This window comes from Podarcis liolepis (assembly GCF_965112155.1).
Source record: "Podarcis liolepis genome assembly, chromosome: 14".
Classification (NCBI taxonomy): domain Eukaryota; kingdom Metazoa; phylum Chordata; class Lepidosauria; order Squamata; family Lacertidae; genus Podarcis; species Podarcis liolepis.
In genome coordinates this window covers 26543222-26568423 of record NC_139569.1, presented here as the reverse complement: position 1 = coordinate 26568423, position 25202 = coordinate 26543222, and the positions used below count along the sequence as shown (strand labels likewise).

Sequence of the window (25202 nt, the reverse complement as noted above, 5' to 3'; positions counted from 1 at the left end):
GGCACCTACCAAAGCTCTCAGCTGGGAAGTCTTTGGGAAGAGGCATCAGTGTCTGCATGTCCTCCCAGGTGTTCTTTTGATCCCTCACTGTACCTATGAGATGCTCACCCACACAGCCTCACCAGTGAGACCAATTATCGTTGAATCTTTCTCACACTCACCTGTGTGGGAATGTTTTCCTTGCTCAGTTCATAGGAACACCAGTGCTCAAAGTGTCACCTTTCAGGTTCTCAACCAGATTCAAGCGTTTTCTCTTGGCTAGGGCTGGCTGGCAGGTTTTAGATGAGGCTTGTGTTGTGGGAGAGCCAGGTGGAATGGGAAGAGTGTCACAAGGTGGATTGATGGAGGTGTGCAGGCACTCAGGTGATTGATGCATGGGGTGTTCTTGTAGCACTGCCTGTTTCAGTAGGCAGCTTCCAAACTTGAATGCAGTGGGGGGGGGGATAAGCAGTGTAATCTGAAGGTGGCTGTGTTCTCTATTTGAAGAGCATCAGAGAGTCAAGTTTAAAGACAGAGAAGCTTTGGGGTAGGGCATGCCACCTGGGCAGCAGACTGAGGGTGCTCACATGGCCACAGACTTCCCCGTTATGCTGAGATTTAGTTTTATTTAAATGGCAGCAATTGTTTCTAAATTTGCATCTGTACATTTAAACTAGCGTATGCACATTTTATGCAGATCTGTGTCCTCTTTCTTTCTTTGGGGTGATGCATTTACTTTCCTGTCTGTTTTGGTGACCCATAAGTGGACCACCCCTCTGTTATCCTTTAATTCAGTGGTTTCCAAAGTGAGCAGTACCACTCCCTGGGGGGCATTGAGATTACCTAGGGGGACACCAAGAGGCAACGGGATGACAGGGGACCCCTGTCTATCAGACTTTGGAAAGCTGGTATCACTGGATCAAGTTCATCAATTTTGTTGACTTAATTAAACCAGCAGTTTAATTAGAATTTGAATAAGTGTGCAATGTTGCTGTTCTGAAAGTCACTGTGTTATTGCCTTCCTTAGTGGATCATGCAAACAGCTTTTCTTAATACTGCTTTTTATAGGGTAAGGTAGGGGGCACTGGGAATGAGTTTGTGGAACCAAGGGGGCGGCAGCCTGAAAAGGTTTGGAAAGCACTGCTCTAGTTTATTAAAGAGGAATTTACATTCCTGCATTGTGGTCCCTTCCAACTCTACAGTTCCATGATTCTATGAATTTCCAAACTCCCAGAGCCCCTCAGCTATCAAAGGAGCAGCAGAAGGGCACTGGAGGCTCCTCCTTTCTCAGCCACGGTCCACAGAGCTGCAGGGAGATGGCTGTTGCCTATGGCTGGCTGGGAACAAACTGTGTGGCTCTTTGAGCCACGTGTGGGCTGCTCCGGGTTCCCTTGGCAGGGCCGGAGCACCAGCCGCCCTCACCTACGCCAGGCCTGTGTTGCCACCCAGGAGGAAGAGCAGGGCTGGGAGAACTTTTCAGCCTTTTAGTGAAGCAGGAGCAGGAACGGGCTGGAACTTGTCCAGTGGCAAACAATCAGGCACAGGCTTGCTTGAAACACACAGAACAGGCTGTGCTGCAGAGCTGGAGTCGTGCAACAGGGAAGGTCACCCAAGGTCAGCTGGGTTGGGCTTCGCAATCCAGCACCGAGGCTGTTTCCCAGACTCTGCAGGCAAGCTCCCAGGGAGAGTCCCTGTGATGGGTGCCACACCCAGGTGCTCTGCCCTTCCCTCCCTTCTGCTGAAGCTACGCAGACCCCGCCAGCCTCCCCAGCCAGTCCTCTAGGCCAGTGTTTCCCAACCGGTGTTCCGCGGCACACTAGTGTGCCGCCGGACGTTGCCTAGTGTGCCGTGGGAGGGAGGCGGGCGAGTCGGGCTAATCCTCCGGCCCCGCTCCCCCGGGGAACGTGCCCCGTCATCCGCTTCTGCCTTGCTCCCTGTGACAGGAATTCCCCAAACTGCATCAGCATCTGCCGCTTGCCCAGCAGCCCCGGCGCTGCCTTGCGCCCGGCGCCCCCGCCATCCTCGGCGCAGGGAGCGAGGGGCGCGCAGGCAGGCGCTGCCCGGCGGAGCGACGGCTCCTTCCGAGCGGCTGGCAGTGTCTGGGCATGACTGGCCTCCCGTCTGGTCCCGCGGCGGCTGCAGACGCGGCCGAAGCAGCGCAGGGAAGGAGACGCCCGGCCGCCCAGCCCAGCCCCGCACGCTCCCACTCTCTCTCGGCGGCCGGGGAGCGGGGCCAAAGCGGGCCCCCACCTGAGTGGCGGCTGTGTGAGCCAATAGGTGAGCTGGGGCAGAGGGGGAGGCGGGGCTCCGGAGAACAAAGGAGGGAGGGGGCACCCGGGAGAAGGGGGCGGGGCGGGAGGAGCGGGAGGCGCGGCGCTGCGCCCGGGACGCCCCAGTTCTGCCGGGTTAGAAGCCGGCGGCCTACCTCTGCTGGCCGTGGAAGGCAGCCGGGTCTGGGTCGCGCCCCGAGAGTGGCGGGGTCCGCGCACAGCCTGCCCTCCAGGCTGGGAAGTGGCTCCTAGGCTCCGCCTGAAGCCACGCAGAGCCCGCAAGGCGCCCTCGGGAGGGAAAGGCGGCCGGATTCCCCTCCTCGGCGGGTCCGGTGGTCTCCCGCCTCCTCTGAGGAAGGGTCTCTTCTTCAGCTTTTCTGATCCTTCGTGGCCCCGTTGGGAGAAGCCGAAATAAATAATGGCCGTGCCATTAAAGTTCTCTCTTTTATAAAAGGGATCCTAATAGAATCGTAGAGTTGGAAGGGATCCCCAGGGCTATCCAGTACTGTACAACCCCTGCAGTGCAGGAATCTCAGCCATAGCATCCATGGCAGACAGACATCCCACCTCTGCTTAAAAACCTCCAAGAAGGGAAAAACCTCCCGAGGGAGACCATTCCCCTGTTGAACAGCCCTTACCAGCAGAAAGTTCTTTCCCATGTTTAGTCAAAATCTTTATTGTAACGTGAATCCACTGGTTCGAGTCCTACCTTCTCTACCTTCTATGCTGTTACTATTTATTTATTTTTTTACATAAGTAAAAAGTGACCTTTCCCCATCTGGCATGGTGGTGTGCCTCGAGATTTTTTTCATGAAACAAGTGTGCCTTTGCCCAAAAAAGGTTGGGAAACACTGCTCTAGGCGTCCAGAGCATGGTAACTCTGGCTCATGCTCCAAAATGAGAGGTCCTTGGGCTGAAAGCTGTGCCCTGGAGGCCTCAGCTGTGTGCCAGTTCAAATGGAGTTGGGTGCCAGTGCCCTACAAGGAGTTGGGCCAAGAATGGCAATGGGTGACTCACAGGTGTGTGTCCCCCCCACTCAATAGGGTCCTATCCTGCACTGCAGCTGAATCATCCAGCAGTTTCAGGTACCCTCAGGCAGAGGTGAGTCATTTCCTGTTAGCAAGAGCCCTGACTGGAAGCTACCTGCAGGAGGGTCTTTCCCCCAGAGTCAAGTATCACCTCTTTGCTCCGAAACGAAGGGGAAAGGAGCACAGGCAGAGTCATCCCAGGTGTGGAGGTGGAGGGGAATTTCGAGCAGCAGACATCTCTGCCTTGGGGAGTCATTCATCTTCTGTCCCTCACCACCCCCCCATATAAAACTCCGTCATACATGCAAGAGGGAACCAGAAGCCAGTTGTGGAGATTTTGGCATGTGCCACGCAACAGCCTCTGGGAATGTTGCCTTGCCCAAGGCTGTTGTGGAGACGACGACACCACGAGCGCCACCAAGAACCATAGAATGGTAGAGTTGGAAGGGACCCTGAGCATCATCTAGTTCAATCCTCTGCAGTGAAGGAATATGCAGCTGTCCCATATGGGGATCAAACCTGCAACCTTGCCATTACTGTATCAGCACAGAGGTGGACATGAGAGAAAAGTAACTGCAAAACCTGTAGTGGGTAGAAAAGACTGGGAGCAAGTACCAGTAACTGCTTTTGATGACCTGAAAAGGCTGGACTCCTGTCTTCTGCCTTACTGCTCAGGTGGATTATTGAAACTCATTCACCTTTTCTGTCTTTGTGTGTGGCCCATTCCCTGAGCAAAATGCTGCTCTTGGGCATTCTGCAATACTGAATGTTGTTTGCAACACTCAAATGCCTTTTTGGAGTGTTCTGACCTGTTATGTCTACCTTGAGCTTTGTTGAATGAACTTTATTACGGTCACAGACCAGGATAGCCTTGAGCTTTGTTTTGACAAATGAAGTTGCAGTAGAGACATGCCTGATAAGTTGTTGAAATGTGGCAGCGCTTTTGTTCTCTGTGTGGGGGCAGGACTGCTTGAGCCACTGGGGTTCAACCTGCCACTCATAGGCCATCTCTCTTTTCTTATCTCCTTCCCCCCAGGCTCCCCCCTCCGACTCTTGACCCGCTTTGAAGAGCCTGGAATCACCAACTACACCACGATGATGCTGAGCCCAGATGGGGGCACCTTGTACGCAGGTGCCCGTGAGAGGCTCCTTGCCCTCAACACCACCTCCTTCTCTCCTGGGCCACAGCACCAAAAAGTAAGTGCAGGGTGCCCACTGGCCACTTTAGAGCCCCCCCCCCAGTTCAGATGTGCAGTGGAAATATACAGGAAGGACATCACTGGCTGATGGACTGGCTGGTTGTTTCCATTGTACCTCTCAGTCTGATGGGACCAGCAAGTCCCTACTCATCCTGGAAGCAGTTTGGGCCGCAGTCAAGGAGCCAGTCCTCAACACTTGCAGCAGAGGCTGCCTCTCCTTCCCCCTCTGAGGGTTCCTAGCCTGGGAGGGTTCCAAACCATTGCCACACACAACTTCACTCTTTGGGTTCAGGCACAGAAACTGGCAACCTGAGGATCTTGGAGCCTGTGGTCTTTCTAAAAGCAAGCTGCTTCAGCCTTTGATTGAGGAGGACAGTTTGGAAATGCTGGTCAGCATCCCATGGCCTTCCAGGTGCCAAAGGAGGACTGGGCAGCTGCTGCTGCTGCTGCTGCTGCTGCTGCTGCTGCTGCTGCTTCCCTTAGCCCTGCCCCATGGAGGTTACTCTAGATGCCAGGGTCCTGCTCTTGGCATAATATTTGGGCCACTTTAGGAGAATGCTGGGGTTTTCCATTTAATGCATCTGCAGCCCTGGCACTGGACATCACTGGGCTGGCCCCCCTTGCAGTGGGTGAGCTGTCTTTTGGGGCAGGAGACTGCCACAGATGAGGTTCACTGAGAGGCCCCAGAAAGTACCAGTGGAGAAATCAAGGGTCCATTGGGAATGGGGCAAGAGGGGCACTGCTGGGGCTCACAGCCTGCCAAGGATGGCTCTGAAATGCCACTCTAGAAACTGCCCTAGAGGGAGGCAAAGGGGGTGCCTGGACTGAGCCCCCTGGTCACCGCCTCTCTTCCTGTCTTGCAGTTGCTGTGGGGGGCTGAGGAGGAGAAGAAGCGTCAGTGTGTCTTCAAGGGCAAAGACCCCCAGGTGAGTGCCAGGGATGTGACTCCCCCCTCCCTACCAGAAGTAGGTCTGCTATTCCTGTGCCGGGGGTCTCCTTCTGCCCCTTGGATTGGGCTGTGACCCGCTCAAGGCGTCCCCTCCATTGCTGGGGGGCATTCTGAGTTAGGCAGAGCTCAAAGCTTTCCTCTTTTGTCCCTTGCAGAGAGACTGTCACAATTACATCAAGATCTTGCTGCAGCTGAACAGTACCCACCTGTACACCTGTGGGACCAGCGCCTTCAGCCCCACCTGCACCTACATTGTGAGTAAGCTTGTGGGGGGAGGCACACCCTGCTGACAGTATGGGACCCCTCGCCTTGGAGAATCAGAACTATCAGGTTGAGCCAACCAGCTCAGCTTTCACCAGCCTGGTGCTCTCTAGGTATTTCGAACTACAACTCCCAGCAGCCCAGCCAGTGCGGCAGTTCCCCCATCAACCCCTGTGCCACATGCAAGCTGGGGCTGATGAGGCTGGTAGTCCAAAGCACGTGGAGGGCACCAGGTTGGCAGAGGCTGAGCTATCTCAAGAGACTCTCCCATGCACCCTTCAGCAGGATCAAGCAAATGCCTTTTGGAGATGTTTGTCCTGCCAGGAGTTTCCACCACCTCCCTGGGCAGCCTCGCCCAGTCCTGTATGGACCTTCTCGCACTGGATCAAGCCTCATTCATGAAGAAGCCTCCAGCTGCCAGTTGTGGGCAGACCCTGGATGGAGTCCTGTTTTCTGGGAAGGAGCCAGTGCTGTTTACTGCTGTAGTGTTGAAAACACAGCTCTGTGCTCTCACAGGCCAAGACCCTGGCAGGATTTGCACCTGGAGGCTGTGCAAGGGTCTTCTTGAAGGCCCTAGAGTTAGAGTCTACATGGTCAGGGAGCCCCAGCCCCTACTATTTGGGGTTAGTGGGAAGGGTTAGGCTAGGTCTTGTCTCCTGGCCTATTTGAGCCCCCACACCTTTTTAAAAAAAAATCAAATGGTTTTGCCTCAACACCACCCCCAAATACATACTTCCTGGCACCTTCCTGACTGCACGATCCTCCCCTTTAGAACATTCCAGAATTCAGCCTGAAGCGAGAGGCCTCCGGGAAGCTGTTGCTGGAGGATGGGAAAGGGCGCTGCCCCTTTGATCCTGCATACAGGTCCACGGCCATCATGGTTGGTAAGGAGATCCTGCCTCCCTTCATTCCATGGAACCAAGGAGGGAAGGGCCTGGGCCACCCCCAGGACTGGAAGAGTCATAGAATCATAGACGGGGGGATGGGGACCCAAAGGGTCAACTAGTCCAGTCCCCTGCAATGCAGCAGGGAGAGGGGAGCCAGCCAAGTTTTTCTAAAGCATTGAAGAAGAGGAGACTGTCCCTGGGTGTCTGGTAAAGGGCTCTGAGGGTCTCCCTGATGGGGATGCTTTCTGGCAGATGGAGAACTGTATGCGGGGACCGTGAGCAACTTCCAAGGCAACGAGCCAACCATCCTGCGGAGTCACGGCAGTCGCCCGGCCATCAAGACCGAGAACTCGCTCAACTGGCTGCAAGGTGTGTGGGGTAGCATAAGAACATGAGAAGAGTCTTCTAGATCAGGCCCATCTAGTCAATCATCCAACCAGAGGCCCCAAAGGGAAACCCTGCAAGCAGGATCTGAGCAGAATAGCCCTCTCCCCTCCTGCGGTTTCCAGCAGCTGGTATTCAGAAGCATGGCTGCCTCTGACTGTGGATGCAGAGCCGAGCCTTTTGGCTAGTAGGCATCCATAGTCCTCTCCTTCGTGGAGATGGGTGAGCAGGGAAGCTCTGCTGCTCGGTGAGATGATGGGGAGCATGTTTATTGCCTCAAATGGCTCGGACATCAAGACCTTCACTGGCTCTTCCCATGGTCTTGGGGGCAGGAATGAATTTGCAAGAGCCATCTTCAAGCCCAAGGTGTTCTTCCATCGGCTAGACTCTGCAGCTCTGGTTTGGACTCGCCATTGGGATGGAGGGCTCCAAGCCTCTTCCTTGGATTCAGATCCATGGGATGAGGGAGCAACTGCAGAAAGGCCTGCCTTTGCCATCAGGAGGGCTGCAGCTCAGCAGCAGAGCTTCTGCCTTGCATGCGGAAAGTCCCAGGTTCAGTCCCCAATGGCATCTCCAGGGAGGGGGTCGGAGCGACTCCTGCCTGAAACCCTGGAGAGCCGCTGCCCGCCAGTGTAGGTAATGCTGAGCAAGATGGACCAATGGTCTGTCTCTGTATAAGGCAGCTTCCTATGTTCCTATGTGCCACAGATCCCTTCTTTGTGGGCTCGGCCTACCTGCGAGAGAGCCACCCGCCCAGCAGCCCCCAGGAGGACGACGACAAGATCTACTTCTTCTTCAGCGAAAGTGGCAAGGAGTTTGACTTCTTTGAAGACACTGTTGTGTCACGCATTGCCCGCGTGTGCAAGGTGAGGAGGGCTTCGTCTGTTTGGGGACTGGGATGTTTTTCCCCCCTTTCCCTTTTTGCTCTTTGCAAAAGTTTGGAGAAGGTGGAAACCTCCCTTTCTGCTGAGCCAGGGCCAGCCCAAGACATTTTGCTGCCTGAGCCAGAGCAGTAAATGGTCCTCCTCACCCGCTTAAGTCAAGGTTCATTGTGCCCAAGGCTGGCCGAGTTATTTTGGCGCCTGAGGCAGGAGATTCTACAAGCGCGTCTCCCTGGGAGAAGAATGGTCATAAACTAATAAACTAGCAATATGCTGCTGCTCTTGCTGCTTCTCTGGGCCTGCAGCGTCCCCTGGTGCCCATCTCTTGGAACAGCAAGGAACCAGCAGGAACAGCAAGTGGCACCTGGGAGCTCCCAGCTGGGTTCAGTGTGGGAGAGCTTAAAAAAATTAAAAAGCCACCTTTCTGTCCCAGGTGGAGAACTTGATTTTTATGTGCAACAGGTTTCGACCAGTTCCTCTCAAAGTTTTATTGAAGCATTTCTTATTTATTGGATTTAAATCCCACCTCTTCTCCCTGGAGCTCAAGGTGGCTTACATGCTTCTCCTCCTCTTCATTTAATCCCCACAACCACCCTGTAAGGTAGGCTAGGCTGAGAGATTGTGATGGGCCCAAGGTTACCCAGTAACCTTGGCCAAGTGGGGATTTTGAACCCTGGTCTCCTGACTCTCTAACCCAGGAGTCAGCAAACTTTTTCAGCAGGGGGCCAGTCCACTGTCCCTCAGACCTTGTGGGAGGGCCGGACTATATATTTTTTTAAAAATGAACGAATTCCTGTGCTCCACAAATAACCCAGAGATGCATTTTAAATAAAAGCACACATTCTACTCATGTAAAAACATGTTGATTCCCAGAGTGTCTGCAGGCTGGATTTAGAACAGTGTTTCCCAACCTTTTTTGGGCAAAGGCACACTTGTTTGATGAAAAAAATCTCGCGGCACACCACCATTACAGCCCCGTGACGTCAGCGCGCAGCGTCACGCAGGGAGGGACGCACGAAAGTGAAAGTTTTCAATTTTTTCCCCTCCCCCTTGCCGGGGAACCTCCAAGCTTTGGGGATGGGGGGGGAGGAGGCAGCAAAGCGAGGGACTGAGGGACGGCGGCAGCTGAGGCGGCGGCGGCTGTTGTGGTGGTGGCGGCGATAGCGGGTGGAGGAGGGGGCGGCGGAGGGGCCGAGGTGGCCGGCGGCGGCGGGGGAGGCGGCGGCGGGTGGAGCAGGAGGGCGGCCGAGGCCGGTGAGGGAGTAGGGTTGCCCGGGGCTTGAGGAGCCGTCGCCGGGAGTTGCTGCTGCTGTTGCACGCGCTGCCCCGCCGCCGCCCCATTGGCTGGGTCCTGTCAGCTGATCCTGTGTTATTTCCTGTGTGTGTGTGTGAGGGGAGAATGGAGAGAGAAACCTCGGCACCACCACCGCGGAGCCGCCCCCGGCTCGACGCGGATCCTCGCCGCCGCCGCCTCTCACCGCCCGACTCGCCCGCCTCCCTCCCACGGCACACCAGCCAACGTCTCACGGCACACTAGTGTGCCACGGAACACCGGTTGGGAAACACTGATTTAGAAGACCATTGGGCCAGATCCGGCCCCTGGGCCTTAGTTTGCCTACCCATGCTCTAACCACTACACCATCCTTTACTGCAAGTGTAATCCCAGACTGTCTTACAAATAAAAGTGAACCCAGTTACACCCTCAAAGGACTCAAAACAAGGAAGGTGTTTCCAAATAGGCTGCCAGGGAAAATTCTTCTGGGCATCCTGGGCCTCTGTTCTGTAACGTAATACAACTTGGGACCAAACTAGACGTGAGCATCTGGGATGCAGGAACTTGCCTCCTCCCATTGGGTGGGTGGGGGGGAGGGGAGGGAAGTACAATTTGCATCTAGCCACATCTCATTTGGCCCCAAGTCTAACCGTGTTCCACCAAGCTTGTCTCAAGTCCAAAATTAAAAGCCCATTAGATGTCCTTCCTGCCACACTGTGGCTTTTCTAGGCCCGGCTCTTGCAACTTGGCATGACAGCACCACCCCTCACCCCTCCCTCCCTTCCTTTCTCTCCCTGCCAGGGCGACGTTGGGGGTGAGCGGGTTCTCCAGAGGCGGTGGACGACCTTCCTGAAGGCCCAGCTGCTGTGCTCACACCCCGAGGACGGCTTCCCCTTCAACGTGCTGCAGGACATGTTTGTGCTCACCCCAGGCGAGAGCTTGGCAGAGACCGTCTTCTACGGGGTCTTCACCTCTCAGTGGTGAGCAGTGAGAGGAGGCTGCCTCTGTGGGCTGCCAGGTTCCCTTGGCAGAGGGCACTTGGTGCATGCCCCATTACTTCTGCATGCCTGTGGGTCCTTGACTGCCCCAGTTATATATTTATTGTCAATTAATTTTTATTCATTTTTCAAATGTATAACACATCAACGCCAAATTAAAACCAATACATTTCCCCGCCCCCCCCAAAAAAACCCTGGCTTTGCACTCTCTCAGATATTTCCATTTCTTACCCTTTTACATGCTGTTTATTTTACAGATTTATCTCTAATTAACACCTATTTTTCTTTAGCAAATTCCTCCTCTCTCAGCTGTGCCTTTACCAGGTCCTGCATGTAGATCAAACAAAATTATATCAAATGACAAATGAGGTTATAGTAGTTTAAATCTTTCATTCCTCTTTCTCGGCTGTCCCATCCTTGACCCTCCTTCTCCTTCCTCCTCTCTCCCAGGGACAGGAAGGGCGCTGGGGGCGCTGCAGTCTGTGCCTTCTCCATGGCGGATGTGGAGGAAGCCTTCAGTGGGCTGTACAAGGAAGTCAACCGGGAGACCCAACAGTGGTACACGGACACCCACCCTGTGCCGGAGCCCCGGCCTGGAGCGGTATGTCCGTCACCCAGCAACCAGCTCCATGGGCTTGGGGGCGGGAAGGCCTTGGGACTGATGCTGGTGGGTCTGCCTGCCCTCCACCTTGAAGGCTACCAGGCTGCCTTCGGCTTTTGCCTGAGATCCTGCAGAGGGTAGGGGCTGCCAGAGTCCAGTGCTGGACAACTTAAGCTGCTGCTGCTGCCATGCACCCCTTTGCTTCAAGATGGCTCTTTCCTTTTAATCCCCCTGCCCACAGTGCATTAACAGCCAGGCCCGGCGGATGAAGATCACCTCCTCACTCCAGATGCCTGACCGGGTGCTCAACTACCTCAAGGACCACTTCCTGATGAGCAGCCCCATTCGGAGCCAGCCACTCTTCCTCCTGCAGGGTCATGCCCGCTACCAGCAGATCAGCGTCCAGCGTGTCCAAGGCCTGCACCGGGCCTACGATGTCTTGTTCTTGGGCACAGGTGGGTGATGGCAGCGGCGGCTGGGAGGAGGGAGGCAGGGGGAGGCCCTCAGGCAGTGGCTGGAAGGATGGACCCTCCAAGGTGCTAGCTGCCTCTTACCTGCACTTCCTGGATATAATACCGTATTTTTTGCTCTATAAGACTCACTTTTTCCCTCCTAAAAAGTAAGAGGAAACGTGTGTGCGTCTTATGGAGCGAATGCAGGCTTCGCAGCTATTCTAGAAGCCAGAACAGCAAGAGGGATCGCTTCTTTTGCTGCGCAGCAATCCCTCTTGTTGTTCTGGCTTCTGAGATTCAGAATATTTTTTTTCTTGTTTTCCTCCTCCAAAAACTAGGTGCGTCTTATAGAGCGAAAAATATGTATATCCTTATTTTATATATACACACACACACACTGTCCATCTGGCTGGGTTTCCCCAGCCACTCTGGGTAGCTTGCAGCACATAAAAATTGTAAAACATCAGACATTAACATTTCCTGATACAAGGCTGCCTTCAGATGTCTTCTAGAAGTCAGATAGTTGTTTATTTCCTTGGCATCTGATGGGACGGCGTTCCACAGGGCAGGCGCCACTACCGAGAAGGTCCTCTGCCTTCCAGGGCTACCAGCCACAATGGGTATGTGTTGCTTCCACGGTCAGAGGCACCAATGCTTCTGCATGCCAGTGGCTGCAAACCGTAGGAGGGGAGAGGGCTCTTGTGCTCAGGTCCTGCTTCTGGGTTTCCAGCAATGGGCATCTGGTTTGCTCTGTGAACACAGCAGGCCGGACTGGATGGGCCATTGGCTTGATCCTGCAGGTCTCTCCTTATGTTCCTCCTCTCAACCGGCTTAGATTTTCTCTTGGAAACTTTCTCCAAGCATCCTTAGGGAGAAGGCGTCCTGCAGAGAGCACGGCTGCATCCTGAGTACTCTTTGGAGGCGCCCCGGGCTGCCCCCTTTCTTGACATTCAGTTCTATCCTGCCTATCATGGAACCCAAGGGAGCAGGCACCTGGCTCTCAGGTCCCCCGCCTGCCCTGACCAGGCTTGGGCCTGCTTATCTTCAGCAAGGTGGTGGTAGTGACCTCCTCCACCTTCTCCATTGCCTGCGCTGCTGTGGCTGCCCTGCGGCGGGTGGGAGAGACCTGTTTAGGGAAGTTTTTAATGTTTGATGTTTTATTGTATTTTTAATATTTTGTTGGAAGCTGCCCAGAGTGGCGGGGGAAACCCAGCCAGATGGGTGGGGAATAAATTATCATCATCATCATTTATTTCATTCATTCTACAGCTGGCTTCTTTGTTCTTGCTGCTGCCTTAAAAATTTTCCCTGTTTCAATTTGCCATGTGTGTTATGATACTTTAAGACGCCTAGTGAGGGGTCTGGATCAGGCCCAAAAAGGTGGGGGAGGAATTAGAGACTATGCTGAATTTAAAAGTGGGAGAGGTCAGTGGGAGAGTGTCGCAGAGTGAGGCACATCTTGTCTTAAATGCTGTTGACAGGATAGCCCAGGGTTTCCCAAACTTGGGTCTCCAGCTGCTTTTTGGACTACAACTCCCATCATCCCTAGCTAACAGGACCAGCGGTCAGGGGTGATGGGAATTGTAGTCCAAAAGCAGCTGGAGACCCAAGTTTGGGAAACCTTGGTCTAGCCCAACCTAAGACCAGCCTGGCCACTAAGGGGAGTCTGTGCCATTTCCACTTACTCAGAATAGCAGGCAGGAAACATGCCCAACAGCAGGAGAGAGAGACCAGGCTTTCAGGTGTCTGGGAAAGCTGTTGGCTGCTCTTGGTGTGGACCTCCAGACTTCAAACATGCAGGTTTTGGTTCTCTGTGGCTGGCCCTGGACAGGTGGAGAGGGAGGTAATGGAGCTCTTCTATGTGGGACTGGCCAGCAGGTGGGAGACAGCTGTTTGCCCTGGCCCTCATCACTGGGTTCCCCTTTCTGCTTTGCAGATGACGGCTGGCTGCACAAGGCTGTGGTGATGGAGCAGCAGGTCCAGATCATTGAAGAGATCCAGCTCTTCCCTGCTGGGCAGCCTGTCCTCAAGCTGCTTCTGGACCCTGCCCAGGTAAGACAGAGGGGCATCCTGGGAAACTCCCGCCAGCATCCTCATCAGAAGAGGGAAGCCGTCTCCACGAGAGAGAGAAGTGGCCAGTCTGGGGGTTGTATGCCTTCCAAGAGGACTCAGCCCTGAGCTTCAAAGTGAGGATTCCCTCCTCAGTGGCTGCTGTAGATTCACCCTTGCCTTGATCTACGTGGGCACCTGGGGTCTCTGGAGGGAAAGCTGTGCCATATTTTGCCTCCACTCCTTCCCAGAAGCGTTGCTCTGTGCTAGCCTGGACTCAGGCAGATACTTCTGAACCAGCAGGGACCCCCTTAGCTAGGCACAGTGGGCAGGACAAGGGCTGGTTTTGAGAGCTTCTGTTGCCTGGCGGCCAGCTGCTCTGCCCACAGGGGTCTGGTGCTGCATGACTGGCTTGTGGCCGCTGGAGATCCTCTGACAGGTGACCTACAGGGGGCACAGCGGGTCTGCTCTGTGGAACGAGCCTGACTTAGCTCCTCCTGTCCTCCCTACAGGGCCTCCTTTACGCTGCCTCCTACACTGCGCTCGTCCAAGTGCCGCTCTCCAACTGCAGCATGTACCGGACCTGTGCCGAATGCATCCTGTCTCGGGACCCCTTCTGCATCTGGAGCGGAGGGGCCTGCAGTCCACTTCTCCCAGACCGCTCATGGCCCCATGCAGGGTGAGTGCTTCTTCCACCAGGCGTAAGTGGGGATGCCCATCTCCTTCCTCCCCCTCCCCCTCAACCCATGGGTTGCCTCTGCCCCCTCCCTCCTTGCCTCTCCCTTCACCATTGCTGCCTCCATCTCTCACCAGGCCCAGCTGGCTTCAGGACATCGAAGGGGCTGATGCCACCCAGCTTTGCCAGACAGGCAATGGGCAGCCCAGCCGCTCAGCCACAGGTAAAGACCAAAGCTGGGGTGGGGGCTTTGAGAACTCTGGGAACAAAAGAGGGTCTCCTGGGCTCAGCTGCCTGGCAGCTTCCCCGTGGCACCCAGGGCCTGACTGGTGAGTGTCCCTTCTCTCCCCTCTGCAGAAGAGCCCCCATGCCAGGCAGTGGTGATCTTGGGCTCCAGCGCTGTGCAGACGCTCCCTTGCCCGCAGCTCTCCAACCTGGCTTCTCGGCACTGGCTGCACAATGGGGTTGCCATCAACACCTCGGCTGTCCTGGTGCTTCCCAAAGGAGAGCTGGTGCTGATGGGCAGCCCGGCCCAGGCAGGACGCTATGACTGCTGGTCGCAGGAGGGCGGATTCTGGCAGCTGATGGCCAGTTACTGTGTGCGTGTCGAGCCCACGCTTGGAGCCCGGATTGTGCCCCTCCAGAACCCCCCGGAGACCATCAGCACTTCCAGGAGCGTCTCGGCGGCGGCCGCAGGGAGCAGTATGTCGGCTCTGCTGGAGGGCAAGACCTACTGGACAGAGTTCCTGGTGATGTGCGTGGCCTTTGCCGTCACCGTGACGCTCCTGACCCTCTTTGTGCTGCACCGGCACCGCAACGCCGTGAAGACCTTCCTCAAGCAGGGCAAGTGCACCAGCGCCCATCCCAAGAAACCCCGCAAGATGGGGCTTCCCGCGGAGAACTTGCCCCTCAACGGGGCCCATGCGCCCAGTGCCATCCTAGACCACAAGGGCTACCAGGCCCTCCACGACAGCCACGCGACCAACACGCCTCTGCATGCCGCTCCGGCGGCGCAGCCCAGCGTGGCCTTCTTGGAGTCCGACCGACGCCCGCTCAGCGTCCACGAAAGCGTTGTGGAGGTCTTGACTCCCGCCCAGCGGCCACGTGTGCGCCTTGGCTCCGAGATCCGGGACTCGGTCGTATGAGCCGCATTGTTGCATCCACAGACCCTGCTGTGCTGAGCCTTCTGAGGAACCAGGAGCTCCTGGTGCCCCCGCCCAAACCAGAACTGCCCTACGGACTGTGAACGGACAGAAGAGGCCCTGCGGTGTTGGGCACTTGGGCCGCGTTCTCTCGCCCTGCGCTGGGGCACCTGTGTGTCTCTGTGCTGGCCTGAACTCCTTGCAAACAACGGCCGGCCGGAACCTGCAGAGAGCAGAGTGGGCATTCCTAAGCCTTGAGCAGGGGTGGCCTGCTCCCTGGCTGCTGCAAGGATGCTCAGCTGGGCAGAAGGGGAGACACTTTGGCCCGGCTGTCGTCCTAGGTCAGAGGAGCCAGACCCAAGCCCCACTGGGCTGGGGCAGGACGAGAGACTGCAAGGAGGCTGCAGAAGGAGGCCCTGTCCTTGGCCTGCCCAGTTCCTGCACTTCCTTCCAAAGAGAGCACCCTCTGGGCCAAGGAGTGGCACCAGCGAGCTCTCTCAATGGGTGGGTGTGTTGTGTTGTGTGCATGGGGTGGAGTCTGGCTTCTCGTGAACTCTGTGGGGTTAGGGGGAGAACCTGTTGAATGTTTAGGGTGTTTGCTTGGTATGTGGAAGTGTGAGAGTGGGGCTCAGGTGCCATGTTGTGAGAGGGGAGGGACACACACACACCGAACACAGATACCAGGCCTGCCCTTCTGACTCTTGCGCACTCTAGGTTTGGCTGTCTGCCACTGTGAATTCTGCCTGGGCTCCATCACAGAGCTGCCTCCTGCCCGGGCCAGGTATGTGGAAGGGCAGGACCTGGCTTGGTCACTCGCAACAGCAGCCCCAGCGCACCCCCACGCTTCCCACAAGTGCACTTGCACAAGCCTTGTGTGTTGGTTGTGTTTATTTTTACATAAAAGTTGACGTCTCCTTTGACAACGGCTTGGGCCTGATCTCTCTCGATGCTGCCCAGCCTTCTCGCAGCAGCCAAGGCTCCCTGATCCCTGCCTCTCAACCCTCCCTGGCAGCCCCGGGGGCAGGGTGTATCCTTTGGAGCCACCAAGTCCCACCAGCATCCCTGTGTGCCCCTTGAAGCGTTGGGAGCTGTGGCACATACCTATGGGCAAAGCCTCAGCCTCTACCACTAGGGGAATCCGGAATCAAAGGGTAGAAGGAAACAAGAGGCAGAAGGAACAGGGGCCCTGTTGGAGGAGGCAGTAGAGGAGCTTGCTCCAGCAGCCTTTCCCACTCTTGTCACGAGGGGCCGATGCAGTCACTTCTCCTTACACTCTGGCAACCTGGGCTTAGTCCTCTCTCCTCTGAGGGGGTAAACAAAAGCAGGCCAGGGGACTTATAGGTGCCAGGTCCTGAGTTTTATTAGTAGCAGTGTAGAAACAAGATCACAACAGGTTTTGTAAAAAGAGGGTGGAGATTTAAGGCTTTCGGAAACAGCCACCAGCCTCGGGATTGCAAGTGCGCCCCCAACCCCAGCCCCCTCCGCCAGCTCAAATAACTGGCCACAAAATTCCGATCCAACACCCCACCCCAACCTGCCTATATCACAAGTGGGCCAGCAGTGGGGACTGTACTTGTCTTTGCACCAACTGCTCTCCCAACAGCTGATCTCCAAGTGGGGAAGGTGAGAAGCTGGAAAGAGTTTGCAAAGGAGTGGGCAATCGTTAGGAGCTGCTGTCCGTTTCCCAGGGTGTGCAAGCCAGTCCAGGGCCCACAAAGAGACAGGCAGAGTTGGAGGCAGTCCCTGCTGCAGCAAAGGCACGGAGTCGGTGGGAATGTCAGTGTAGGTACAGCAGCACCAGGGAATAAGGATCGTCGTCGCCCAGGATAGAAACCTCCTTGGAGTGTGACTTCCCTGCTGCAGGTGAGAAGAGTCCCGTGCTCAGCACTCAGCCGGGGTCTTTTCTGTCCCAGGCTGCAGTGAAGCAAGAAGTCAAAGTACAGACCATGGCTCCCAGCATGCCTTGCTCCACACCCATCTCCTCAAGAACAGTTGTGTGGGGGATGAGGCTCAAAGACACCCCACCCTGTCAAGAGCCTGGTTGCTGTCTGGACCTAGAGCTTGGGTGGGGTTTCAAGGCAGGATCTTCCCCTTGGCACAGCTGTCCTCGGGTGGCTAGAAAGAGGTGGTTTGCTCCCTCTGTAGAGAGATAGAGGCATCTTCCAGCAGGAGGGAGAAGTAGGGAGGAATCAGAGCACAATTTTGAAGGAACTGGGAGAGAAAAGGGGAGAGGAGGAATAATGAGTTTGATTTTGCAAACTTGGGACTGCAGGAGCTCGTAGGCAGAATACTCCCAGAGCAGGCTCCTGAAGCATTCACACATGCACACACCCCTGGCTGTGAGCTAGCTGGTCAACCAGGGAGCAAGCCCAACCCCAAGTGAAGCAAGGGAAGGGCAGAAGGTACCTGGTGAAGTCTGGGGAGCGGGAAATTATGTGCTGGAACTCGGAGAGGTTGATGGTCCCGTCTTTGTCGATATCAGACTCCTCCAAGATCTGATGGAAACAAAGGAGCCTCATGGGGCAAGAGCAGCAGCAGTTCCCAGATTGGGCTGACCTTCCTCTTCACCCCACCAAGGGAGAGAGGTGAGAACTCGAACCCAGCTCCCCAGCAGCACTAGCCCCACCTTGGCTGGTACTCACGTTCTGGATGAGCTGGTCCATCTCCATGGCACTCAGCCTGCTGTCCTCGCCTTCCCCCGTCAGGCAATTCACCAGGTTCTCCAAATCCTTCTTGTCAAGAGTTCCATCATCATCAAAATCTGGGGGTGCGGGAGGAGAATGGACCATTAGTTGGCACTTGCTGAGCTTGCCAAACTTGCCTGCTCCCAGGGGCCCTTTTATTTTGAGGGGGGAGGCCTGCTTCGCTTCTAAGAAAGAAGCAGGCCACATTCAGCAAAGCTCTGAAGGATATTCTGGATTTCTCCACTGCTCTGCTTTTGAGAAGGGACAAATGGATACTGTAAGGGACTGCGGGGGGGGGGAGCAGCCCTGCCATGTAGGGCAGTCCAGGGGAACCTGTGGCCCTCAATATTTTTCTGGGTAATCCCTCACCCACTGGCCATGCTGGGATTCCAACCAAGTCTGAAAGAATATGGATTCTCATATATCCCTGGTGTGGGGTCAAAGAGGCAGAGACCACCTTCCTGCCTCCGTGGAAATGACCACCTAGGCATCCCCAGGCAGGAGCCTAAGAACAACCTGCTGCATCAGGCCAATGGCCCATCTTGTCCAGCATCCTGTTCTCACAGTGGCCAACCCGGTGCCCCAAGCGGAAGCTCACAAGCAGGACCCAAGCACAAGAGCCCTCTCCTCTCCCCTCTTGTGGCTTCCAGATACTGGCATTCAGAAGCATTACTCTGCCTGACCGTGGAAACAGAATATACCATAATAGCCTTAGTAGTGCTCCTTGGGGACTCAAAGGCCCGCCCAGGCTACTTCAAATTGAAATTGAAAATTGAATTGAAATTGAAATACTTTATTGTTACTTGTACAACTTGTATACAGTGAGATTACACAAGCACCCCCCCCCCACTCCGCTCTCTTAGAAGAAGAAGAGTTTGGATTTGATATCCCGCCTTTCACTCCCCTTCAGGAATCTCAAAGCGGCTAACATTCTCCTTTCTCTTCCTCCCCCACAACAAACACTCTGTGAGGTGAGTGGGGCTGAGAGACTTCACAGAAGTGTGACTGGCCCAAGGTCACCCAGCAGCTGCATGTGGAGGAGCAGAGACGCGAACCCGGTTTCCCAGATTACGAGACTACTGCTCTTAACCACTACACCACACTGGCTCTCTTAGTCTTAGTTCCCCTCGTTTACTGATGCACACCTACCAAACCCAAAAGTCAGTTGCCCTGTTGTTATCTTTTCATTCAGCAGCCTAACAGCCCACGTATAGAAGCTGTTCTTTACCCTGTTGGTGCGACTAATCATGCTTCTATATCTTCTGCCTGAGGGCAGGAGATCAAGAAAGTGCTGGCCAGGCTGTGAATCATCCCTGAGAATTTTCCTCACTCTCCTGAGGCAACGTTATTCCACTATTTCATCCAGTGGATTCACAGGACAGCCCATAATATCTTGTGCTGTATTCACCACCCTCTGTAGGTACTTCCTATCAGATGATGTCAAACCACACCGTGATGCAGTATGAAAGGACACTTTCTATTGTTGACCGGTAGAAGGAGATCATCAGATGTTGATTGACATTGTTCTTCCGCAAGACTCTGAGGAGATGGAGTCTCCGTTGGACTTTCTTAACCACCTGGGTTGTATTTATTTTCCAAGTAAGGTCTTCACTGAGATAAACTCCTAGGAATTTAAAGGAAGAGACTCTCTCCACACAGTCCTCCCCGATGTACAGCGGGGCTAGTTCTCCTCTCTTCCTCCGAAAGTCCAACACCATCTCCTTTGTCTTGCTGATATTAAGGTGCAAGTTGTTCTCTAGGCACCATGTAGATATTTTTTGGACCTCCCCTCTATACACTGATTTGTCTCCACCTGTTATTAAACCCATTATGGTGGTGTCATCTGCAAACTTAATAATTGCAGTAGATGGGTCAGAAGGGTTTCCCATTGCTCATCAAGTCCAGCAGTGCCCAGGCAAGGGAGATAAAAGCCACTTCCCAACTGACCCCTTCCTAATATGGGGTAAGCAAGGAGATATGCCACCTCCAGATGTAGAGAGGGTCCTTCACCCATGCCTGTTGGTAACCATCAATCCTCGAATTTTTCTGATCCTTTGACTAAGCTGCTGGGAAGCCAGCACCATCCTGTCTTGAGGCTATGAATCCCATAAGCTCCTTTTGCACACTGTGTGCCTATCCCCGCGCGGCTCTTGCATTTCAGCTCTTTCAAAGAGAGTGCAACTGCACTCTTGGCTCACAGAAAGTCTCCCAGCAAAGTGCTTCCGCTTTCTCTGTTGCAGACTAAGCCCCAACCAGGCTGGAACTCACCAAAGATGCGGAAGGCGTAATGCGATTTGATCTCTGGCGTTGCAGAGTCACTGAAGACGCTCAGCATGTCCAAAAAGTCCTCAAAGGACAGGCCGCCTTCCCTGTCATCCGTAGTAGAGAAGACGTGGCAAATGCGGTGCCGGAAGGGGTTTGCCTAGAAGCACAAAGAGGGGAGGGGGGACTGTAAGAAGCTTCCTCCAGTGTGTTATGCAAAACCAGTGCAGGTGGAAAGGAACAGAAGGCTAAACCCATACCAGCAAACTGGCCCTACAGATCGACCCATGGGAGGGATGGAGAAATGTGTTGGACCCTCCAAGTGACGCTGGATGCCCCCTGCCCCCAGTGATCATCTCCAGCCTACACAACCAATTATCAGAGATTAGATTTATTTGCAATACTTACACCCCCACTTTCATTATAAATGATTTCAGAACAGGTTCCAACAGTAAAAATGACAAAAATCTGCAGCTTACAGTATAGTACAAAGATCACTCCCCTCGTGCTCCCTCTTATACAGGTCTAAACTCAAAAGACCTAGAGGAAGGCACCAGCTTACTGGAGGGTGTGATTGTTCCACAACCAGGGTGCCACCACCGAGAAAGCCCTATCCTGAGTCCCAGCACCCAGGACCTTGTTTGGTGATGGTACCCCCAAGATGGCCATCTTGGCAGATCTCAAATCACAGGCTGGACAATACAGGGAGGGAGAAGACTGCCTTCAGAGGTGGGCTCTGGGCCCTTTAGGGCTCTACATATCAAAAACAAAACAATGAATTGGGCTCACTAGCAAATAGATGGGATGTGCAGCCCAGCCACAGCTCTTGGATGTACCCAGCTGCAGTCTTCTGTACGGGTCACAGAACAATAAACATGTATCCTGTACAGACCTTGCCCAGGGCCTCTCCTGAGAGGCAAACAGTGTTCCCCTCCCCTCCCAGCATACCCGCAGTTCAGGCAGCATCAAGATCTTGCTCTTGGGGATCCTTGTGGTGAAAGCCTGATCCCGGTCCTCCTTGGGCAGCAGTTCACTGAATCGCTTGTGGGCCCTGGAAGAGAAGACAGCGGGCAATGCCAGCCAAGTTCCTTCCTCCCTGGACGGATGCCCTGCCCAGCTGGCGCCAGCTTTCCATCAGCCCTGCAGCACCAGCTCCTCCTCTCTTTGGTGGTGGGGGGGGTGTGTTTTCCCTGTGCTGCACTATGCCTGGCAGTGCCCTTCCCATCCCACTTATCTACCCACACTCAGCTTGGGGAATTCCCACTGTCGTCACTACATCCCTCCAGGTGAAGCTGCAGGTGCCTCTGAACCCTTGAGCAAAGTCCGCCTGTCAACCCAGGGCTGAGGCCAGTGTGAGGGAACCGGGACCTTGGCATTCCCAGGGAAGAGGGAGGGCCACAGCAGCTCAGTGATGGGACACCCAGTTCAACCCCTGCTGGTATCTCCAGCCCCTCCCTGTGCCAGTAGAAATGGCTTGGCTACCTTAAAATCATAGAACTGCAGGGTGGAAAGGGACACCAAGGGTCATCTACTCCAACCCTCTGCAATGCTCTTGGGAGTCAGGCAAGCTTGCTCAGCAATGGCAGGGTCGTTGGGAAGCCTGTCTCCCCACTGCTCACACCCAGGCACTGTAGAAAGCCTCACGAAGGAGGGGGGGAATATACTCACAGCAGGATCTCTTGCTTGGTCAAGAAGGTCAGCTCCTAGGAAAGCGGGACAAGGCGGAAAGGAGGGAGAGAAGGTTAGTCTGCTGGAGAAGAGGGAGGGGTGGAGGGGTCCCATCATGCCCCCCTCACCAGTCTGCCCCGCGCCCTGGGGCTGCCCTCCAGACGTGGCTGGACTCCTCCTCCTCCCAGAAGCCTGCACCATCTATGGGCAACAGGGATGAGCTGGAGTCCCGCCACATCTGGAGGGAAGCCCTCGGGGGGGGGGGAGCTGACGCCCACACACAACTTTTGCTCCTCAGCTCCACCCCCACCCCGCCAAGCGAGAAAGGTTTAGAGAGCCCAGCGAAGACGTCCATAGGTCCCCTCCCCTCCTCGGACGAAGGCAGCCCAGCGAGCTGCACAGCGAAGGGACGAGGCGGGAGTGGGTACCTGGTATTCCCCCAGGAGGTCTCGGGGTAGGCGGCTGCCGGAGGCCCCCATGGCGACGACGGTACAACTTGAAGCAAACTCCGGGAACTTCCTTGTCTCCTCCTCCTCCTCCCCACTCCCCTCGACGGGACGTCACTGTCGCCAAGCAACCACTCCGTAGCCCCGCCCATTCCGAAAGGAGGCAGGCGGAGCCCGGCATGGCCCGTTGCGGGGGGTGGGGTGTCCCGGGATTCGTCGCTGCTGGGAGACTCCGAGGCATCCCCTCCTCCGCTCGCCGGCCGGCAGTTAGGACAGGATGAATGGAGGCCCCCTCTCCCACCGTTCCCCGCACCAGATAAGCTCCGGCGGTCGGAGCCGTCGAGGGAGAATCAGCAGCGATGGCATCCCGCGCTGTGGCAAAGCCGGTGATGGGCTTCCTTCCCCAGATCAGTCGACGCTGCTGCCAGTCCCGCCCGACGACCGCGACTAAGGAAGCGCCGCCCGGGACGCGGCCACGTGGCCCACCGGCAGTCCGACGTGAGCAGCACAGCGGCGGCAGGTGAGGAAGAAGAGAGAGGGATCCGGCCGGACTTCGTCTACGGGGCCCAGGAGAGGTAGGAGGCTAGGAGCGGGCCGGGCTGTGTTGCTTGTGGGGCAGCGGGGAGGCTGCAGTCTGAGCCCTGGGCGGCGTCCCCTCCTGGCGATACTGCTGCGGATCCCCCAGGCGGCGGCCCTCCGGACGCGACCCGGAGCACACCGGGCTTTTTCCCCAACCGAGGCTGGGGCTGGCGAGCCCCCTGTGCGTTAAGGAGCCCGAGGGGGACGCCATGGTCGAGGAGTGGAGGGCACCCACTGGCGCTGCCTGGACTCCCCCCTATTTCTTGTGCTTTCAGGAAACGTACAGCCCAGCAGGGCCACAGAGCAGCAATGGGGTGGGGAGTTTCATTCTTCACACTGACCCAGTAAGCATAACTGTCAACTTTTCCCTTTTCTTGCGAGGAATCCTATTTGGAATAAGGGAATTTCCCTTAAAAAAAGGAAAAGGTTGACAGCTATGCCCAGTAAGTCTGGCTTTGCCATCCTAGTGCCTCCATTTGTTTTTGACTACAACTCCCATCAGCCCCCAAACATCAGGAGGGCACCAGGCTGGCGTTTGCAAAGGAAGGGCTGGTGGTGCCAGCCTCAGACTCCTCCTCCACATATGTTTGGCCTCTCATTCCAGAGCTGAGTTACCCAGCCAAACTGCAGGCACTGAAAGCAACCAAGAACAGCTCTCTGGGGCTTCATTGTGGCTCTCTCTAATGTTGGCTCTTCCGTCTTTCTTAGTTCTATTTCAGAGCAGCAGAGGAGCCTCTGGTTGCCTCCACCCTAACCATGGAGCTTGGCCCCACCAGCCATGAACCTCCGAGACCCCAGTCTCAGAAGGGCTCCGATCTCTCCCCTGCAGAGGTTTTTGCCTATGACGAGAGGGACTTTGTGCTAAGTGGAGTAGAGTGGCAGGAAAACAGAGGGAATCGTGGACCCCCTGGCCACACCATGTCCCGCTTTGACAGAGTTCTTCAGTCAGGCTGGAAGGACAGACAGAACCGGGGACTCTTCCGCTACTACTTGGAGGAGCTGCAGACTCGGATCCTGCCAGGGATGGTAGGATTTGTGGCCCAGCTGAACATCCAAAGGGGGTCAGAGAGAAGGAGACCCCAGGAGATCCAAAGCATCCAGCAGAGATTTGACCCCCAGCAGTTCAACTTTAGCAAGATCCGGCCTGAGGAGATTCTCTTTGGCATGTCCAGGGGCCAGACTTCCTCCAGGCCCTGCTTGGCGGGTGCTCAGATCCCGCCTGGCTCTGCCTTTGTCCTTGTAGTGATCAATGTCAGCCCTTTGGAGTTTGGGCACATCCTTCTCATCCCTGATCCCACACTCTCATTGCCACAGATCCTCACCCCACAGGTCGTCTGCTTTGGCCTGGATGCTGTCCTCCTCAGTGGCCACCCTGGCTTCCGTGTGGGTTTCAACAGCCTTGGGGCCTTTGCCTCGGTCAACCACTTGCACCTGCATGGCTTTTACTTGAACTGGGAGCTGCTGGTTGAATCAGCCCCCTGTGAGCCTCTCCTGCCCGAAGCAAACTTCTATCTGCTGCAGGAGGTCCCAGTTCCCTGCTTCGTCTTCTATAGTGAAGGGCAGCAGTTAGAGGAGCTGGCAGAGCGTGTTTGCCAGGTCACCAACTATCTGGTAAAGAAGGAGATCGCTCACAACCTGTTCATCACCAGGGGTGCTAAACCAGAGGGGCCCGTCCACTCAGGAGCCCGACCTGGAATCCGGATCATAGTCTGGGCCAGGAAATCCTGTTTTGGTACCAAAGAAGAGTCTGCCTTCAATGTGGCTCTCTGCGAGCTAGCAGGGCACCTGCCCATCAAAACTGCCCAGGATTTTGAGAGTCTCACAGAAGCACTGGCCATTCACACCCTTCAGAAATGTCTCCTCCCAGACTCTCTGTTTTCCCAGCTCCAGTGTGAGCTGGTGGCCCTCCTCAAAGAGTGATGTCACAGGGATGGTTGTGCTTCTAGAAATTCTGCTAATGTGTGCCTGTTCAGTAAGGAGGGGAGAGAGACCTCGTTTACCCACAAATGCCATGGCAGGAGGACATGCAAAATTGCTGGTCAATAAAGCATAAATTCAACTGAATTCCCGCCTTTGTTCATTTGACTCACAAGCTGTAACACAATATTTGCTTTCCTTAAAGCGCTTACACAGAATCAGACCAGTATTGTCCACCCCAGGAGTTGCCAACATAGCCAATTAAGGGAATCATAGTCCACATCTAGATGGGCACCACGCTTGTTACCCCTGGTCTACAATGTCAGGTGTGAGCTCTCTAAGGTATCAGATAGGAATCTTTCCCGGCCCCATGGGAGATGCTGCCCGCACTTGAACTACAAAACCTGCTCTGCACTGTTTGAGTGCTAAACTGAATATGTGTGATCCCTAAGCATTCCCAGTTAGAGTCCCCATCAGTGTAGACAATACTAAGCCAGATGGACCAAGGATCTAATTTGGCACATCCTTAATTTGACACCTTCATAAATAAACAAACTGTTGCAAAAAAGTAGGGTTGTATACAATGCCATGCTACTGAAAGCCAGGGTGGGATTAGC

The 25202-nt window shown here is 55.2% G+C and overlaps 3 protein-coding genes across 6 annotated transcripts in view; 2 read left to right on the top strand and 1 right to left on the bottom strand.

The window, feature by feature from the left end:
- SEMA4B (semaphorin 4B) overlaps positions 1 to 15952 on the top strand; it is a 36530-nt gene extending 20578 nt beyond the window's left edge. For all 3 annotated transcript variants that reach the window (XM_083475027.1, XM_083475026.1, XM_083475028.1), the window contains 13 exons: positions 4314 to 4474; positions 5340 to 5402; positions 5581 to 5679; positions 6459 to 6570; positions 6826 to 6942; positions 7666 to 7823; positions 9913 to 10091; positions 10560 to 10710; positions 10952 to 11165; positions 13099 to 13214; positions 13724 to 13890; positions 14025 to 14110; positions 14245 to 15952. In XM_083475027.1, the coding sequence (XP_083331153.1) occupies positions 4314 to 4474; positions 5340 to 5402; positions 5581 to 5679; positions 6459 to 6570; positions 6826 to 6942; positions 7666 to 7823; positions 9913 to 10091; positions 10560 to 10710; positions 10952 to 11165; positions 13099 to 13214; positions 13724 to 13890; positions 14025 to 14110; positions 14245 to 15032 (2411 nt within the window). In that variant the 3' untranslated portion in view covers positions 15033 to 15952. The remainder of the gene's footprint in view (positions 1 to 4313; positions 4475 to 5339; positions 5403 to 5580; positions 5680 to 6458; positions 6571 to 6825; positions 6943 to 7665; positions 7824 to 9912; positions 10092 to 10559; positions 10711 to 10951; positions 11166 to 13098; positions 13215 to 13723; positions 13891 to 14024; positions 14111 to 14244) is intronic.
- A 419-nt stretch (positions 15953 to 16371) lies between these two features.
- On the bottom strand, positions 16372 to 22179 carry CIB1 (calcium and integrin binding 1). The gene is made up of 7 exons (XM_083475274.1): positions 22072 to 22179; positions 21644 to 21678; positions 20924 to 21026; positions 19982 to 20135; positions 17672 to 17790; positions 17436 to 17524; positions 16372 to 17240 (listed from the first exon to the last, which is right to left on the bottom strand). The coding sequence occupies exons 1-7, from the start codon at positions 22120 to 22122 to the stop codon at positions 17219 to 17221; spliced, it is 573 nt and encodes a 190-aa protein (XP_083331400.1). The 5' UTR covers positions 22123 to 22179; the 3' UTR covers positions 16372 to 17218.
- Positions 22180 to 22272: 93 nt separating this feature from the next.
- GDPGP1 (GDP-D-glucose phosphorylase 1) lies at positions 22273 to 24732 on the top strand. Of its 2 annotated transcripts, none has more exons than XM_083475195.1 (2): positions 22273 to 22609; positions 23377 to 24732. In XM_083475195.1, exon 2 carries the CDS (start codon positions 23425 to 23427, stop codon positions 24586 to 24588), a length of 1164 nt encoding a protein of 387 aa, XP_083331321.1. In that variant the 5' UTR covers positions 22273 to 22609; positions 23377 to 23424; the 3' UTR covers positions 24589 to 24732. The 2 variants fall into 2 exon arrangements, with proteins under 2 accessions (XP_083331321.1, XP_083331320.1); XM_083475194.1 differs by having other exon boundaries at positions 22531 to 22664.
- The last annotated feature ends 470 nt before the right edge of the window (positions 24733 to 25202 follow it).